Source organism: Homalodisca vitripennis, unplaced genomic scaffold (genome assembly GCF_021130785.1).
Source record: "Homalodisca vitripennis isolate AUS2020 unplaced genomic scaffold, UT_GWSS_2.1 ScUCBcl_889;HRSCAF=3799, whole genome shotgun sequence".
NCBI lineage: Eukaryota > Metazoa > Arthropoda > Insecta > Hemiptera > Cicadellidae > Homalodisca > Homalodisca vitripennis.
Window position 1 is genome coordinate 190,194 of NW_025777047.1, and position 20,371 is coordinate 210,564.

General features: G+C 37.3%; 1 protein-coding gene across 1 annotated transcript; it reads right to left on the reverse strand.

Annotated features, from left to right (window-relative positions):
- Positions 1–13,839: 13,839 nt before the first annotated feature.
- On the reverse strand, positions 13,840–17,943 carry LOC124371094. The gene is made up of 2 exons (XM_046829406.1): positions 17,683–17,943; positions 13,840–16,346 (listed from the first exon to the last, which is right to left on the reverse strand). The coding sequence occupies exon 2, from the start codon at positions 16,338–16,340 to the stop codon at positions 14,214–14,216; it is 2,127 nt and encodes a 708-aa protein (XP_046685362.1). The 5' UTR covers positions 16,341–16,346; positions 17,683–17,943; the 3' UTR covers positions 13,840–14,213.
- Positions 17,944–20,371: the final 2,428 nt, after the last annotated feature.

Sequence of the window (20,371 nt, forward strand, 5' to 3'; positions counted from 1 at the left end):
CACATGATTATTTGGCTACTAGAAAGTAACAAAAGAAATTGTTTAGTCTATCCATACCCGTAAATTCAGTGATGTGTTTGCGTCAACTCAAAACACAACAGAAGGTTTAGTTATAGTATGTGCTTCAGACATGTGGGACATTATACTTTGTTAGGTTGGCTAACCTGTATATTCTGAGCATGTCAGCTGTAAGTAAACAGTTCAGCTGACACTATTCTTGTGTTATTATTTGTTGTTATTATGGTTTCATATTTTTACTTTCATTCTTGACGGCTAAATGAAACTTATACAATAGTGGTGTTTTATTGTGATTATACAATGCCAAGGAGGTCCAGAAAAACAGTTAGGGTATTCAAGAAGCGAAGGAATGTATGTAAACCTTTGTTTAGAAAGGAAAATGAATCACCCTCAGGGAACAACATTTCTAGGCCTAGGCCTATACCTGTAAGTAATAGGACTGTATTATCAGAGTTGGAAAGTGCTTCTAAAAAGAAACTAAGGAATTTGGATGACAAATATGACGTATACAATAAAGAAGAGAATATAAATATTATTATAGATTTAGGTTTGTTGTCAAGTGCTTTATGTAAATTTTTAAAATGTTCTTCATGTGACTCGACAAACTATGTACTGAGAAACCCATTGAACGTACGAGTAGGACTTGCAAGTCAATTAGAACTATATTGTATGGACTGCATGAAATCTCACTCCTTTATGTCATCAGATAAAATAGATTTACCTAAAACAAACCAATATGGAATAAATACAAGAATGGTTTATGGGTTGCGATCCATAGGTAAAGGCACTTCAGCAGCAAAAACCTTGTACAGTATTTTAAACTTACCTGCCCCTCCTACTAAGTTTATGGCATATGTAGAAATATTAGGAATCAGTGCTGAAGATGTATGCTTCAAAGGTATGAAAGAAGCTGTTGAACAAGCAGTCGACCTAAATGACGGAGTACGTGACATTCCTGTAGCCATCGAAGGAACATGGCAAAAAAAGGGGCTATACGTCCCTAAATGGTGTTATCACTGCTCGTAGTTTTGATTGTGGCCTTGTTATTGACCTAGCTATATTTTCTAAGCATTGTATATGCCCAAATAAGCTGTCTGGGGCACATGAACTAACATGTATAGCCAATTACAAGGGAGCAAGTGGAGGCATGGAGGTTGAAGGGGCAAGACAAATATTTAGTAGATCCGTGGGATCATATAATGTGCGCTACACACGGTACCTTGGTGACGGTGATTCAAAGGGATTTAGAACTGTTGAGGAAATGTATCCCTATGGTCCTGACTGTAAAATTAAAAAATTAGAATGCATAGGCCATATCCAGAAACGCATGGGCACGCGGTTACGAAGACTGAAGGCTGAAAACAAATCCGTAAAGCTCTCTGACGGCAAAGGCTTAGGAGGTAGAAACCGTTTATCTTCTACTGTCATAGACCAGTTGCAGACATACTATGGGCAAGCAATCAGGAAAAACAGCCATAGTGTGCAGGATATGAAGCAATCTATTTGGGCACTGTATTATCATAAGGTATCCACAGATGAAGATTCTAATCACGGGTTATGTCCGGCAGGCACGGATAGTTGGTGAAAATATAATAAGTCCATTACACTCATAGATCCAGGATCCCTAAGCCTACTATGGAGTTTATAAAGCCTGTTTTCAAGAGCTTATAAGAACCTACACTACTGGAAAGGTGCCTTCATGGGCATACTCAAAATCCTAATGAAAACGTCAACCACGTCATTTGGTCAAGACTCCCTAAAACCGGGTTTGTGGGTTTGAAAACTCTTCACTTTGGGGTTTATGATGCTGTTGCTACCTTCAACTCTGGACAGATAACCAAGTGTGAAGTGCTTGCAAAGTGTGGAATCAGTGTGGGGAAAATACAGTAGCAGCAATGAAATTAGCCGATAAGTGTAGGCTATTTGATTCGCTTCGAGCAGCATCTGAAATTAGTAAACAAGCAAGACAGAAGAAAAGATCGAGTAAAAGAAAGCTGGAAGACAAAGAAGAAGACCCAGATGACCCAAGTTATGGAACTGGTCTGTTTTAAATCAATAAAGGTATGATTATATGTGTTTTTAAAAGTAGGCCTACTTTGATTTACGATTCTCGAAAACACAATTTTTGAAACTTGGTGCACACTTTACTCAGAAAGTACTACAGCTACATAGATGAAATTTTAACCACAAGTTATATGCATATTGAACCACACTTTAAAGCAGGGATTTATTTTTTTCATGTTACAATTTTTTTTTCTTTGAAAAAAGAAACATCACAAAAAAGGCACTTTCGAAAAAAATCATAACTTGAAAAATAAAAATGAAAAAGATAAATCCCTGCTTTAAAGTGTAGGTCAATATGCATATAACATGTGGTATAAATCTCATGTATGTAGCTTTAGTACTTTCTGAGAAAAGTGTGCACCAAATATGCAAATTTAACATGCGCAGCATAGGACCTACCCGGTCCCCGTTTAATTAAACTACAGATGCTATAAATAAAATTGTGTTCTTTTATTTTCCTCCTGTAATGTATTTCCTGTACCCTATAAAATGTATTTTAACTGTAAAGACATTATCCATAAAATATTATTAGTGTCCATAATTTTCATTTGTAGAGGAATTACGTTAGTTTATTGTTCTATTTATACTGTCTATTCTAAAAGTAATTTTTTAAAGGTTTTAGACTTTTACTTTGTATAACTGAAGTATCATAACATTATTTAAAACCATATTCTGAATTATAAATATGCTGAGTTGGTTACTGGCAGTCAAATAGTACTTATCTGGAACTCTGTGCTTATATGTATTCATACCCCAACATGGGTGACTGTGCTGGTTGCGATGCCACTTTGTCTGAGGTTTGAGAATTTGCATTGTGTTCACATTGTAAATCTTCACTACATCTCGAATGTTGAAATATACTGGAATCGAGTGAGACAGACACGCAGTGAGTAATGGAAGTGTAACTTTTGTACAGGTAGGATCAACGGTTATAAAGAACAAATTAGTAAGGTTATTATTGGTAAATTGCACGAGAACATTTATCAGAGATGTAAGAAACTATTGAACAGCAATTCTCCTGTTATTAGCAAAGATTTGATCTGCAATTGGCTGATATAAAATAATCTTTCAATTAAAATTAATGAGTACGAGGCTAAGATTAAAATGTGTAGTGTTATGGTAAAATTGTTTGATTGTTGGATGTAGATAGTGAAGAGTAAAAACAATAAACAGTGTGCTTTTTGACATTTTATTCAGATTGTTATACTGATAGGATGACATTCAGAAATGTACTATAAGACTTTAATATTTTAACTTTGAATATTAGTAGTCTGAGAAGACATATTAATGCACTTTCCACATTTTGACTTTCACATACAACGTTATTGCTTCATGAAAAGTTTGGATTAGGAGTGGGGAGGGGAGAGAATCGATATGAGATGCCAGGTTATAACTTGATCCTTCATTATTCTCAACAACTTATCCGGCTTTCCGGTTCTTAAATGATAAATTTAGAATTAATTATATGAGGGGTGTAGATGCAAAACTCACATTCTCCAATTTTTTAAGGTATTGAGTTATGCACATCACTTTGTTTGTAACGTAAAGGCGAAACGGATGGTAAAAATGGTTTGGGTCAAAACTCACATTTCAAGCTTTAAATAATTAGCCGAAAACAGAGTTTTGCTGAGGCCGGTGTGTCACTCTTGAACACTGTTACCCTAACCTCAAAGTTGCTACTGAGCGTTTTTAACACTCTTGTTCCGTTAAATTTGATTAATACAGTAATATTATAATAGTTTAAATGAGTAAATGACAATGGATGAACTAGTGCAGCCATCAACAGGGTTAACAAGAAAGAAGTCAAAGACACCAGAGAAAAGGAAACGAAATAAAGCTAAAGAAGCAAGCTAAGTGTTCTCTAAAGCCAAAAGTTTTGTTATGACAACCTGTTTCAAAGTATGATTTTAAGGCGAAACCCCTTATTAATCCATAGGCTTAGTAAAGTTATCACATTTGTTTACTTTGAAGAAAACATACGAGGGCTGTTTTTTTTTTCAAGTTCCGTTTGTTTCTCCAAATAACCAGCGTAGTGGCGGGAGGCGGGGCTGCGTGTTGTGCAATTGCGCCGCTCCCCCACTACAACCAACGCCGTTGCCGGCTCCAATCCATCAGTCGTAGCCGAGCTACGGGCGAGTAAAGATGGCCGCTACGATCAATTCTCCCGCCAGTTGTGAGTTGCGAAGTGTGATTCGTTTCCTTCAAGCTGAAGGATGTAGTGCTGCTGAAATCCATCGCAGAATGAGTGTTGTGTATGGTGAACACTGTATGAGTGATAGCGCGATAAGAAAATGGTGTAGGCTATTTGCTGAAGGTCGAACAGACGTCCATGACGAAGGCGGTCAAGGACGCAAGTCGGTCGCTACTGCAAGTTTGGTTGAACGAGTTGACCAAGCGATCCGGGAGAAACGGAGGTTTACAATTGATGAACTTTCTACCGAATTTCCAGCCATTTCAAGGTCTTCCTTGTACAAGATTGTGACCACCGAGCTAGGGTACCGAAAATTGTGTGCCCGTTGGGTACCCAAAATGTTGAGTGAGGATCACAAAACGAAGCGAATGGCGTCAGCCCTAACTTTTCTGACGCGATATGACAACGAGAAAGACAGTTTTTTAAAGTCTATTGTTACTGGGGATGAAACTTGGGTCCTGTATGAAAATCCAGAAACCAAGGAACAATCAAAGCAATGGATGCACACTCACTCCCCTAGCAAGCCCAAAAAATTCAAGCAGACTTTGACCAAAAGGAAAACAATGGCTACAGTGTTTTGGGACCAAAAAGGTGTGCTTCTGGTTGAATTCATGCAACAGGGAACAACGATAACAAAGGAATCATACTGTGAGACTCTACATCGCCTCCGGAGAGCAATACAAAACAAACGGAGAGGAATGCTGTCATCCGGCGTGGTCCTGATCCACGATAATGCACGACCGCATAGTGCCAATGTCACAAAACAACTTCTGCAAAAGTTCAAATGGGAAGTTTTCGACCATCCGCCGTATAGTCCTGACTTGGCGCCCAGTGACTATCACCTCTTTCGAGAAATGAAGGCGTGGTTAGGTGGACGACGCTTCGCTGACAACGAAGAGCTTCAAGCAACTGTAAGGGTCTACCTGAGCTCACTGGCGGCAGACTTCTTCGAGGAGGGTATAGGAAAGCTTGTCTCTCGCTACGACAAGTGCCTCAACATTTTTGGTGACTACGTAGAAAAATAAGTAAGAAATTACGAATCTTTTGGTAATAAAATCATCTTTTTATCTCAATGTGTTTATTATTTATGGCCTATCGGAACTTGAAAAAAAAAACAGCCCTCGTACTACGAGTATTTCGACAAGGTTATAATGCCTATCTTGTGTTGCCCATCTTAACTTGTTGCTTGTAATAATTTTTAAGCATAGGTTATGTAAACAGGCAATAAATCCTAAACAGTTAGAACCAAGAAAAATAAAGGTCTTCCCAGGTTTCCAACTTGTGGGCACAACACAACAAATGTTAGTGTTCAACAATCCCTCTTCAAGATGTTAGACGATTTCACCAAAACTTCTACTCTCAGAAAAACAAGGTTTATCAAGACAACTTTGTCTTTAAATTTACCTCCTCCGAGACAGTTAAAAGGAGACATCCAACTAGTGGGGCCTACAATAGGCAGCTCTTCAGGTGCCTCAACACTTTCCTGCGAATTCATATTCCACGATTTCGAGTTAACGGCATTTTGACACATTTCAGGAAAACGGGGGAGCTCTGTAAAGAGAATACAGGTGGTGATAAGGTTTCTATTAGAAATCAGCCCAAAAAAGAAAAAGGAATGCAGTTCATAAATAAATTCAAATGTTCTGAACCACATACATTATTGTGCTAAACACACAGGAAGAAAGTATCTTCTTGCAGAATTAACAGTTAAAAAAATGTGGAAAATGTACAACAGTTCACTTACTGATTATCAAAGTAATATAAAAGTCACACACACTGGTACATTTTTAACACTAAGTATAATCTTGGGTTTGGAACGTCTAGGGTAGATGAGTGTTCTACCTGCTTGCAATTAGATGAAAGACTAAAACACTCAACCTTAGGCCAGGAAAAACAACAGTTAATTACTGAAATGCGAGTTCACAAGTTGAGGGCCAATGCTTTTTACGAGGCACTGAAATGTACAGATCCTAATGTTTTAATCTTTAGTTATGATTGTCAAAAAAACTCCCTTTGCCTAAACTACCTGACCAGGCTACTTACTATAGCCGACAAATTTACCTCAACAATTTCACTGTTGTAAAAGGAAATTCAAAAAGTAAATTGGCTTGTGAGAATGTTACAGCCTTTGTCTGGACAGAAAACCAATTCAAAAAGGCTTCAAACGAAATTGCTTCTTATGTCTTCCACAAATTACAAACAACACCAATGGAAAGACCTTTCAATAAGGTACGATTAGTATGTGACAGTAATAATTAATTATTATGTTTGTCTTTATTTTCAATGTTCAAGTGTTATTATTTTAATTTTTAACTTAGGACGAAGTGTATTTTAATGTTTTAATAACATATAGAGATTTAAAAAATAGGGTACCGAAACCTGAAACTCGAGTTATCAATGAAGGAGGAGGAGCTCTTCTTATTGGAATATAAATTTTCTATTATTTTAAGAAAGAAAACTCACAATTCTCCAATAATTTGTGTATTTACACGAGGCCTTTCGACATCGAAGATGCCATCATCAGGTGTGAATCAACAATTTAAAAACAAATATCAGCTGAGTAAAACTAACAAAATTTATATGGTTAAAATTAAAATAAAATAAAATAAATATTAGTATATGTATAAAAGTTTGGGGCAAAAAAGAATTTAGTTATATTTTAAAGGATTGGTGAATTTTGAATCGGTCCAAAATCATTGTTTAATACATTATCTTTAAGTTTTGTTATGTATAATGTTTCATATGCGTCGAGTTCTTCTTGTTTATGAACTTGTTTTAATAATGTAAAGTTTTTAAAGGTGTGGTTTGTTTTAAAAGCATGTTTGGCAATAGCAGATTTATCAGTTTGTCCATATTTATAATATCTTTCGTGTTCTTTAAATCTTTTTTTAATGGTTCTTTTTGTTTGGCCAATATAAATTTTATCACAATCTTCACAGTTAATTTTGTAAATGCCACTTTTATTTTCATCTAAAATTTTATATTTAGGATTTCCAATTAGGTTATTTATCTTATATGGTGTGTAAAATGTTATGTTCATGTCAAGATGTTTTCTAAATACTTTTTTAATTTCTTTATAAAATGGACCATAACTCATGGATTGCCAGTTTCGTTTTTCTTTTTGTTCACTTTTTAAAGTTGTCCTCGATGTTTTTGATAGATTCTTCTTTTGTTTTTTTAATAAACTGTCAATTAAGTGTATTATTATCATGTGTAGCAATTGTAAGGTACTGTGACTATTTATAACACCTAGCTACTTAAAGCAAAAGAATACTAAAGTTATATCCATATAAGCTATATACCGATTCAGTAATAAGAGGAACTAATTCAAACGCCAGCACTCGTGTCTGCCACAGTAAACGTGATGAAGACAAAATATTTAAACAATCTTTGGGTCCGATGCATTTAACATATTACTGATTTTCAAACATGTTGTAGGGATGTGTTGTACTGAAGATGAAACAGTTTAACTTCATTGGATGGCAACAATTTAGAGTTCCAGACTCACCAGACTTAATGGTGAAGTTCGTCAATGCTGTGCAACACGTAAGCAAACGTCCCAGAGACGAGGGTAAGGGTAATAACGCACTGGAGCGACCGCGACCACGACCACGACCGCGACCGGTCGCTAGCGACCAAATTAACATAGACAGGCATGTACCAACGTGCATTGAACGACCGCGACCGCGACCAGAGCTGTTGGCCGCGGCGACCAGAATATTTGGTCGTGGTCGCTGCGGCCAGACGATGTGACGCGACCACAGCCAACATGAGATGGCATGGGAGAACACGCACTAGTCCGCGACCAGTCGCTGTTGTGATATCTTCTCTCTTTTTGAGTAGTGTCTTTAATTTTTAGGTTAGGTAGGCAATAATGAGTGAAGTCGATTTCGATACAGAAAAGTTTATTCTGTGTGTTAAGGAAAGGCAATGTTTGTGTGACATGACAAAAGAAGAATACAGCAACAAAAATGAGAGGAAGAAAGCATGGCAAGAGATTATACTGTTGTTTAGCAGTGCAGAAGCAACCACTAAAGAAAAAAAAAATACACTATGTAAGTAACTGTTAATTACATTATTTATTTTACTTAGCAAATAAGTTACCTAATTAATAAAGTACCAGTGTGTCATGTAATGAGAAAAACAACATCAACAAGTTCTTGTTAATTATATTTCATTCTTTCTATTATTAAAGGTAGTGGTTTTGCCATGAAACTGCTCCTTCGTTTGCGAAATATTCTGCTAGAATGTTTCTTGCGTTTGAATTGTATTGACGTGTGTGTGTGCCTCCTCTTATGTTGTCATCACTTGGAAACCTATATAATGTGTCTGGAAACTGGAAACCATCTCTACTTCGTACGTAATTGTGCAAAACACAACACGCCTTAATAATGTCTATAGCTAACTCAATATTAACATTCAAAGCCCCATGGAAAATACGCCATTTATTGGCTAAGATTCCGAAGGTACATTCAACGTATCTTCTACCTCTGCAATGTCTGTAGTTAAACAATCTTTTCTTCATATTAAGCTGCTTTCCAATGAAAGGACACATAATTCTTTGAGACTGTGAGAAAGCATCATCAGCAAGAAACACAAATGGAATTGGTGTAGTACGTGTTTGTGATATTGGTCTGTCCTCGGGAATATCCATAGTACCAGTATTTATTCTTTGGTACAAAGTTGATTGTTGGAATATAGTAGAGTCTCCACATTTTCCGTATGATCCAATATCAACATATACAAATTGATAGTTTGCATCGGTCACTGCCATAAGGATGATGAAGAAGTAGTTTTTGTAGTTATAGTACAGTGATGCACTGTTTGGGGGTTTTATAATTCTAATATGCTTTCCGTCAACAGCGCCTAGACAATTAGGAAAGTTTGCCCTCTTTTCAAATTCAGCTGCAGTTCTTAACCAGTCTTCTTTTGTTGGTTCAGGTAGACATTCCTTCTGTAGAATATTCCATAGTGCAGAACATACTCTTGAAACAATTTCCTTTATTGTAGTTACTCCCAGACGATAAGAGTGGTGTAAGTCCACAAATGAATTTCCAGTCGCCAGATACCTGAAAATAAGAATCTGAGCTGTACTATTTATAGTATAATTAAACTGCAAATATTTTGGAAGTAACATTATGTAGTACAGCTTGTTACTTTCCTACTAAAATATACTACAAATTGAAGAAAAACAAAACCACTAATTTAATAAGCGCTGTATTTGCAGAGATACGACTTCACTGGTTTTTTTCAGGTACGCACCTACAGAAAAAATGGAAGAGTGTGAAGGATTGTTACAACAGGGAGAGAAGGAGGTTGAGTGGTGGGAAGAGTGGTTCAGCTGCTAACAGAAAAACACCATACATATACTACCACATGTTGTCATTCTTGAATTCCAACAACCCACCAACCAATACCCATTCCAATGTGTCACATCCTCCAGATGAAGATGACATCGATCTTGAAAATACCCAATTGGACCAGGGACCAGAATCTGAAACACCTACTGCAACTACAGCGACGGCAGAGCCGTATGCAACACGGGTAACAGCCAAAAAAAGAAAACCAGAGGATAATGTTGGTCAACAATTAGTAAAAATATTGAAAGAATCAGCTGATGAAAGGCGCAGACATGATACAGAAGTTGGATGTGATGAGGATAGGTTATTCCTCTTGTCTTTAGTGTCGAATATAAAAAAGTTCTAGACCATTTAAAATTATCAGTCCGACGCCAAATTATAAATATCATTGAGCAGAATACAGTTCCTACCCAGCACTACCCAACACCTAATACTAATTACTCTCAAGGATACAGCACTAATTACAGTATTGATAATAACTTTCATTTCAGCCAACAAACTTCACCTCCACAATCAACAGGAAGAAAATGAATACAACAGCAGTAATAGCTCTCCAGTTTTTCAATGTTTTGAACAAAGTGAATAACATCTTATAATAAGAGTATTTTGTTTGAAGTTCGTTTTGTTCATATCCAAACTTATTTTTACAATCTTGCACATTGCAATATTACTTTTCTGTAATAAACACAAATAAACTTACCTTAATGTAACAAGTAGCTTTTCTTCATTTCCAATAAATGACCGCATTGCTGTGTCTATTCCTCTAATACTATCTGCAATTTTACTTAGTAAATAATCAAAACTAGAAACAGACATTCTTGTATAGTTAAAAAACTTTTCATCATATTGCCGTAACTCACAAAAAAAATGTTGCGAATTGTCCTTTTGTAGACCTATATTGCAAAAGGGGATGTACCCAAAACCTCCGTTTTTTACGTTTAATGTAACGAGTATACACATGCGCTACAATAGCTATTTCCTCCAGGTCCATATTGCAACTGAGTAGCGACCAAACTAGACTGTTCAAATTGCTGGTCGCGTGACCAGTCGACGTATTGGTCGCACATTATGCGACCGGTCGCGGTCGTGGTCGTGGTCGCGGTCGTGGTCGCGGTCGCTCCAGTGCGTTATTGCCCTTACCCTCGTCTCTGGGACGTTTGCTTACGTGTTGCACAGCATTGACGAACTTGACCATTAAGTCTGGAACTCTAAATTGTTGCCATCCAATGAAGTTAAACTGTTTCATCTTCAGTACAACACATCCCTACAACATGTTTGAAAATCAGTAATATGTTAAATGCATCGGACCCAAAGATTGTTTAAATATTTTGTCTTCATCACGTTTACTGTGGCAGACACGAGTGCTGGCGTTTGAATTAGTTCCTCTTATTACTGAATCGGTATATAGCTTATATGGATATAACTTTAGTATTTTTTTGCTTTAAGTAGCTAGGTGTTATAAATAGTCACAGTACCTTACAATTGCTACACTTGATAACAATACACTTAATTGACAGTTTATTAAAAAAACAAAAGAAGAATCTATCAAAAACATCGAGGACAACTTTAAGGGTAAGAACAGAACAAGTGGGTCGCGGTAGAGGTGGAGGTCGCGATCGATATCCATGTAAAACAAACACGTTGTAGTGAATGGAAGAGAACAGAGCAGGTAAGTCGCGGTGGAGGTTTAGCGCCATGCCATCCAGGAGGTTTACATCGATGCTTTTGAAAATCAAATTAGTTTGTTTTACATGGATGCCTACTGCGCGGTCTTCAAGGATGCTTCGCTGTGATTGGCGCGTTCAAGGCCAAGTTGTCAACCCCCTCCCCTACACCATACACCCCAACAGCTCGCATGTAGTCTGGCGTCTGTCATCCCGTGCGGTAAAGTACACTTAAATCTTTGTGGCGTTGTTTTGTTCAAATCAAGTATGAAGGAAGAACTCATAGCGATTGTGCATCTAACTCCCGTATTGTGGGACAAGACCCGCAGACAACATCATAACCGGCATGTTCTAGAAAAGGAGTGGAAGAAGATAGCAAATCAACTTGGAACGACAGGTAATTGATACAAGTTACAATACACAAAATAAAAGGTATCCAGTTATTATAGAGACATATTATATAAGTGTTTTTATTTCAATTATCAACAAAAAGATTTTCTATAGTACATTTATAATAGGCTATTTTATTATTTCATAATTTATATTTTTTAACATTTATTTTTAAAGGATTATTTTGCCGAAATGCGAAAATGCCGTGACAATATAGGCGAAATAATTGTAAAAGTGTACAAAACTTTATACTCATTAATAATACCGCGGAACACGAAGTGGGCTTCGCGGCACTCAAAGGGTTAATCTAGAGTTGTTAAATAGCAGACAACTGTTCTTAAGAATTAATAATTGAGGAGGTTCCAAGCAAAAGCAAATATGTCCATAAAAATAAAAATTTGAGTTAGCAGCTGATTTGAAATCATGAACATCATTGCTATCACTCCATTCACTTTTATTCATTCAAAAAAATACATGTCCTATTTAAAATAAACACTGAAATATGCAGGTTCAGAGCAAAGAAACACATGTCCCCGCTTAGTTCCAAGCAGACACAAACATGTTCCTCTAGCCAATGGGAAGGCTCCATCTGATCATGTGATCTGCAATATTATGATTTTTATTTTCAGTTACCTGCTATTTGGGTTTGAGGTTATAATGCCAGTGTTTGTATTGCACAGTCGATCAATAATTTGCAATAGTGTTAATGATGTTTTAATTTATCAAGTTATGGAAAATATGGATGACAATGGCTTAGTCAGAATTGGTGATGCTAATCGAGGCTCAAGAAAGAAACCAAAGACAGCAAGTGTAAGGATATTAGCTAAGTTAAAACGACATGGTGCCCTCTTGGTTGTCGTGTTTTCCAACCTTGTAAAAATTTGAACAAAGGTGTGAAATGTGCTCTAGTGAGACCTAAAGATGCTTTGAACACAAGACAAGTCCTTTATAAGGAAGCAGAAAAGAACAAACAAGATGGAATCATTGCCAGCTGGGTAAGTCTAAAACATTAAACGAAAGAGACCTAGGCCTACCTCAAAGAAACACAACTTTACTGTGAAGTATAATATAATTTCTGTAACTGGAAAGATAATACCTGTGTGCAAAAAGTTTTTTATGCATATCACCCTTAGCAACCCACTTGCACAACATTGCTCTGAAGATAAAAAATGGAGAAACTATAACAGACAAGAGAGGTGGCGATAGGTGCAGCCAAAAGTGTGAGCCCAAAAACAGCCTCTGAGGTTATTTTTATGCAATCTGAGAGGAAGAGAGAGCCATTGCAATCGAAAGAAGTCGAAGAGAATATACCTGCAATCAGATTTAAACAAGGCAAAATTGCGCGTTATATACAATGCCACAGTGTCAAAGAATCTAACAGTTTCAAAAAGCACGTTTAGCAGATATTTTAATGAGTTCAATATAGGGTTTAGATCCCCTGCCACAGATGTATGCTGCACTTGCTATGAACTAGATCTTAAAATCAAATCAGAAAAAGCTAAACCTAATGTAGATAAATCAGTCATCACCAAACTTATGTTCGAAAAAAGAATTCACAAAATAAGAGATAAGTGAACTCATGAGGGAGAATAGAGATGACGAAGTAACTTTCTGCTTCGACCTACAGCAGGTACAACCTCTCCCCAAAACCCCCATCCAAGAAGCATTTTATAAAAGGCAACTTAGCTTTTACTGCCTGTGTTGTTGGATCAGATGCAAGAGATCCAGTATTTTATACTTGGACTGAGGAACTAGCTGGACGAGGGGCAACCGAGGTATCCTCAGCTATTTTGCATTTTCTAATTTCAGAGGCAAAAGGTTTGTCTGAAAATGTCCACACAATAAGACTGTTTTGTGATGGGTGTCCAGGACAAAACAAAAATAACCCCTTGATCCACACTTTGATGTATTTTCTAGGCACGGAAAGTCATAACTTAAAAGAGATTAGCATTACATTTCCTGTTAGAGGGCATAGTTTTATGCCCGCTGACCGAGTTTTTGGCAGAGTAGAGAAGCTATTGAGGAAGCAGCCTACCATGAGCACCAAAGAAGATTACTACACTGTCTAGCAATCTGTAGGAGAAGTGCGGAGATTTCAAAGTGATACTGAACCGTTCATTTCCCTGCAAAAGAAGGGTTGGTCATCTAGGGGAAAGGGGGGTACCTTTGAACACTTTTTGAAAAAATATTTTTGTATTTTTTTAAATTAATTATTTTGATAAACAAGCATGGGGACATTGATCTTTAGACTATTATGCAACAAATTACTTAAATTAATGTTAATAATCTTCAAAATATCTAGGCTAAAAAAAAAAAAATTAAAGTTCACTGCATGTTGTTCAAATGTACCCCACTAAGGGGTACATTTGAACAAGCCTGGGGTAGGTTTGAACAAGGACGGGGTGGATTTGAACATTGGATAATTAGTAAAGAAAAACTAAGGAAATACACAAAAACATTTTATTCATAGTGTGCACTAATCAAAGGTACATTACAGATTGTGTAAACAAAATTTAGGTTCAACTTCTACTTTTTTAACATTGAGTATTTTGATCGAATTCTCCTTTTACACTTGTCGTCGATGAGAAAGGGTCCATTTCCAATCAAAGGTACTGGCCCGTAAAAAAGATATTTATTTTCTATCACTTGAACATCATCATGTTTTGGCCACTCATATGAATCTCCAAGTCCTTCTTTCAAAAACTTAATTTTAGAAAATCCTTCATCCGGGAAATCAACCACCCTTCCTAAATACCAACTTATATCATAAAATACAGCATAGTATTTTTCAAGCATCGGACATATTTTTACTTGTTTAGACAGGTTAGGCCTATCGAAGTTGTCATCTTCTTCAGAGCTCTCCACCCAGTCTGATTCTCCACTTTCCATATAAATTGGGTCAGGATCGTCACAGTCAGACTCGTATGAAATAGATTTATGCTTATTTGTTTTTCTTCTTTTGTTATGTCCTGATTTTTTGTTTTTTTCTGGTAAATCTAATTTTCTTTTTGCCTTTATGTCACGCTGCTTCCTTAGTTCTTCTTTTTTCTGTTTTTCTAAAAGCTTTCTTTTGATTTCTTCTTCCAACCGAATTTTTTCTGGAGTGGCCGTAATTATTTTCGATTTTCCTGGTTCTCTTCCTTTTTTACATTCTACTGAAGATTTTGCCTGCAGCTGGGGATAAGGCCTAACAACCTCTGGACTAGGAGACACTGCTACGGTTTTGTTTAAAATCCCATCATTTAGGCTTTCATTTTCAATTGATGTTGAACCTGTAGGTCTAGCATTAGATGTACCTTGGCTGTAATTTTCATTTTCGCGTCCTAGATTAGAACATTTCGTAGTGTCAGGTGTAGGCGTACTAGAGGTTATCATCGCTTCAGAAAATGGGAAATCTTCATCAGTAAACACAGTTGTAGAATATGGCCATATTCCACACTCCTCAAATCCTTTTAAGATATTCTTCCTTGTAAATGCTAAATTAAAAGCTTTTGATGCCAACCCAGCTAAATCATGAATTGAGAGTTTAGATCCGGGGTTGTTTGTTAGCCAGTTATTTTGAACTGTGGCTAAGTTTTGTTTAAATGGTCCTAAAATTGAAACATCTAGAGGTTGGACACGATGGCTACAATGAGGAGGTATTGTCACAATACAAATACCATTATCTCTTGCGTATAATATTGCATCCAGAGTGCAATGGGATTCGTGGTTGTCGAGAATCAACAAAACTGGTGATTCTTTTGAGCAGTGGCTGTACTTCACAAAGTGCTCCAGCACTTTGAGGAACAAAGCATTAGTGATCCACCCACTAGTAGGGGAGTTAACAAGTCCTAAGCTTCCACTGATAGCACCTACCATTAAACTGTCATGTAGTCTAGCTCGGGGAAATATGAAAACTGGAGGAATGGTATTGCCTGCCGCATTAACAGTAGCAACCATTGTAATAAGGCTGCCTCTTTCTCCAGACACAACTTGGCCTACTTGTTTAGTGCCTTTTTTAGCTACAACATTTGGGGCTTGCACGACAGTTTTAATCCCAGTTTCATCAAGATTGTAAATGTCACTCGGAGAAAATTTGTGTTTTTTGTAAACATCATCTAAGTTTTTTTGAAATTCTTCAATGTTTTTCCGATTGAAACCTAATGTTCTAGCTAAGCTTGTGTTTTCAGGTTTTCTCAGTGATAAATCTTTATGTCTTTTCATAAAACCTTTCAACCAATCTAAACCAGCTGTTTTATTATCTTCCCATTTTTTTGGACATCGGCCCAATTTTTCTGCATACTGAAATGCAAGAGCTCTAATGATTTTGTACGTGAGACCATAGTTCATCGCAGAACATGTAATAATATATTCTTCTAGCATTTTTTCTTCTTGAGCTGAAAATACTTGGTTAGAAGTGTACTTGCTATTAAATGTTAAAAGGGGTGCGGGTGCTGAAGGGACTCGGATATCAGTGTGCTCAGATGGTAAATTTGTCTTTAGAAGAGCCTTTGCTTTTTTTATTCGATAGAATAACATGGTATGAACCAAGCCAAACGATTCTGCTGCTTGACGTATTGGGACGTTTTTTTCCAAAACAAGCTTAACAGCTTCCTCCACATCTCGCTCATTTATCTCTGGGCCCACTTTTTTCTTGATGTAGTTTCTAACCATTGTAACCTGAAACAATACAAAGTGAGTTATTACCTAAACATAATGTAAGTTAGTAATTTATTGTTTTAGTAGGCCAAGGCCTACAATGTAAGATCAAATTAGGTTTGTTTCAATATTAGGCTGCTGATATCAAATTTTGGTACTTTGGGATTATACCGACCACACTAGTATGAAGAACACAAAAATAGAAATTTATAGAAACAAACATGATAGAACGAAAAAACAACTCTTCAATTACAAAATTACAAACTTACAAGCATTTCCAGGTATTGTGATCGTTAGTGTTGTCGCTGTTATCTTATCTTTCTCGAGAATCCTGATTACGGCAGACCGCGCGGCATCACGTGATTTGCACGGTATATAATTGCCTTTCCATTACAATTCAATTTATATTTCTGATTAGCCCCTCTAGAATTTGATATTTTACTGATAGGTACTATCTCGAGGGATGTTTTTCTTTCGTCGACATCAGCGCGGGGCAGCACCGAAGGTGCTGCCAAAGCCCGCGCTGATGGCCGGAGGCACTCGCATTTTGGGTGGCGGAATGTGATCAAGAATAAAAACAAGTTTTTAGTGTTTTTTTAATAAAGAGTTTAGTTTGGTAAATGTTTGTTTTTGTTGAATTTTTGTGTTTGGAGAAATGTAGAGGTAAAACACGGAAGTACAACAAAGCGATGCACCAGCTGAACGGGCGGCGAGACTCTGCAATCACGTTATCTACTAGACGCTCGACTTTGACCTCTGTCTGAGGATGGGGAGGGGTTTGCGATAAGACAATTCCTGTTTTATATTGACGAAATATTGTTCTACGCTAATCTAGTAATCAGTAGAAACGAAATGTGAAATAACGATTCATGTCTGGGTGTGGTCGGTATAATCCCAAAGTACCCAAATTTTTTTTAATGAAGAGATTTAAGACGTAAGACAACTTGTGTGTTTTAATGTAAGAAAAGTACTAGATTTAAAAATATAAACATGGAACTAATACAAAAAATAGGCCTCATGCTTATTCTATCTTGATTATAGCCTACCATTATATGTTCTAGGTTTAAAACAATTCTCTTAATATTTATAATTTCCAGTAAAAAATAAAATAAATAAATTGTTTAACTTGTACAAATGCTAATAAATAACCTAAAAAATTCGGCTTTCTTATATTTTACCTTTTTTTACAAAACCAGTAACTTTTATGAATAATTTTAGAATGTTCAAATGTACCCCCCAATGTTTGTTCAAATGTACCCCACATGTCACAGTAGAAGAAACTGATTTTTTTCTTAGTTAGTTGAACAGATTATCTTATGTTATTATATTCAAAAAATTGCTCAATAAATGTACTTACCTTAGAATATAAGGTTGGTCAATTCTTCAATTCTTTCTTCCGCTGACAGTCTTACAACTCAAAACTCAAAAGTTTACAAAATGTGGCTAAAACCTAACCTATCTGGCACTGAATAAAAAGGTTAAAAGAAATGGAGGGAAACAGGTGTACTAGGTCATACAGATGAGAAGAAGAAGTAGAAAAAAAATCAGGCAGTTAGCTCATCAAATGGCGGGAAATTTAAACTTGTTCAAATGTGCCCCCAGTTCAAAGGTACCCCCCTCTCCCCTACCAAGTGTTTTTCAACCCCTTTAGAGCCTGTTCCACTTGGACATGCTATAAAAGCATCTAAGAAGCACGTTGAATCGTTGCTGAAGTTAATGTACGGTGACGAATGGAAAAACAATACTAACTTGTCTTGGTACAAGATAATTCTTGGTGAGACACCGGAATGTCATGAAATTGAAGGTGACGAAGAAGTCGGATAGGAAGTTTAAATCTTTTTATCGAATGACAAAAGATTCATTTTTGGAACTAACAAGACTGGTTGGCCCTTCCTTGGAGAAGATGGACACACACATGAGGGAATGTATTCCAGCACAGGAAAGATTAATGATCACTCTGAGGTAAGTTTAATAAGTCAACTTTATTGTTATTTTAAAATTACATAAGAATACAAATATCCACATAAGAAAAAATACATAAGAAATTACCATTGAGTACTTATATTTACATGTTTGAGCTATTAAGACCTTGAGAAAAAGCGTTATAAAAATCTGCAGTTTGAATATTTACATCAGACATGTGAGTCAAGTCTATTTGTGACTCTCTTGAGTCGGACATCGTCGGTGAGGTGAGGATGGTGAGGCCTGATGAGGACCGTGGCTGCTGCTGATGGTGTCCCGAGAGACTTATATCATCAATCACTCTCAACACCTGTCGCTTGAAAAGTTTTATTTGCGAATCACTTAATTCTTCTAATTCAGGAATCAAGCTGAGCAGGAACATCTTGATCCCCTGCTGTCGATCAATATTCTGTTTGGTATCGGCCTCAAGTTTTGATAGTAGCTTTGCCTTTTTTACCCTAAAGTACTCCGCTACCGTTTGGTCTGCTATGGTCGCAGCACTTTTGGATTTTCTCTTAGGGATTTGAGAAGTAGGCCTATTACTTGATGTTGAACTTGTGGATTGTATTTCCACGGCCTGTTGGGGATGATCTAAAATTGAGGGAGACATTTCTGGGGAAAAGTGGTCAACGTCTGTAGGATCGATTTCCAACTGAATGGGGTCATCAATTTGGGTTTCAGAACCTTCATTTTCAGGAACTGTAGACTGGGTATTGCTGGGTGGTGGAGGCAAATTTCCCGGAGAGGGGGGAGTAACTTTTTATGAATGGCAGACAAAACTGCATGGCATTTTCCAAGTAGTATGCCTTTTCTTCCCCCCAGAACCACTAGGGGAAGGTTTCATTCTTCTCATAAAGACGGTTCGTAGATTTCTCCACTTCTCTTTGCAATCTTGCACTGAAACAAAAACAGAGAAAATCTTATCAAAAAATAAAATCTTTTCTTTAGGTAAAACCTGTAAAAATCTCATAGTTTAAATAGATTTCACCTAACCTATGGTTTTTTCTGTTGCAGTTATGTGAGAATTGGTGAAACATTTGTGGCAGTGTCCTTATATTTTGCAAGAGGTGAGAGTACAGTTAGAAAAATCGAGGGCCCACGGTTGCAAGCGACTGGTTTCAGACTGGTTTGAGATCGTCAAAAACCGGTCGCGCCGTGTGCGTCTCCCCACTCCAATACATTGCCGAGGTCACCAAAAAGTTGCGCGCCAAACTGGTTTGCAACTGTAGTTGCAAAGCAGTTGCTCTGTGTGCGCTGGGCCTAAGACGAGTCGAGTTGCACAACGCCTTAGCGCGATGGAAAACTCAATGACGTCAATCTGCGCCAGAAGTCCTGATGACCCCTGACCCCCAGACGGAGCGGCGTCTTGCAATGACGTCGACGCGGCCTATATAATCCCTAGAATAGTTACACATTGCATCTGCACGTTGAGATCCTCACTCATACTCTACAGTGACTGTGGTATTGCCGGGTTACTAGGTAGATGATAATGGCTAGATCCACTGGTGATGTGCACCCTACGAAAACTACGACGTGTGACAGATGTGGTGCAACGGTGTCCAAGTCCCACATGGCGCGGCACCACAATATTGTCAAGTGCAAGATAGCGAGTGGAGATGACTGTCATGTGCAAGTACCACTTCCCGTAACGGATGTTAAAAAAGAATGTGAAAACTTCAACACATTAATAAGGGCTTCACACATGGCTCGCCATTTTAAAGTGTGTGTGTGTGTGTGTGTGTGTGTATCGGATAAAACGTCTGTGGAACCTAAGAAGCCGTGTCAGCATTGTCAGAAGAAGATAACAATGTCTAACTTAAATCGATACATTGCCAATGTTCATACCAAGCGTAATCTAAATCAAAAGAGTCGGCACATGCACCAGAGCCTGTGCCTAGATTCCACAGTCGCTCAGATAGATCAGTGTCCGGAGCAATGACACGGTCGAACGCTTTGACCTGCAACACTTTGTCCGCTTCACATAGGTCCTCGGTGTTCTTGGGTTTGCTGTACTAGATTATCATGTTAGCGGGCGGCCTCGTCAAGCGAGTTAACACCGCGGTCGTTACGTTTCATGCGTTCTT

Coding starts and splice junctions, on each gene's coding strand:
- LOC124371094 (XM_046829406.1), bottom strand. CDS start 16,340: ATGGTTAGAAACTACATCAAGAAAAAAGTGGGCCCAGAGATAAATGAG.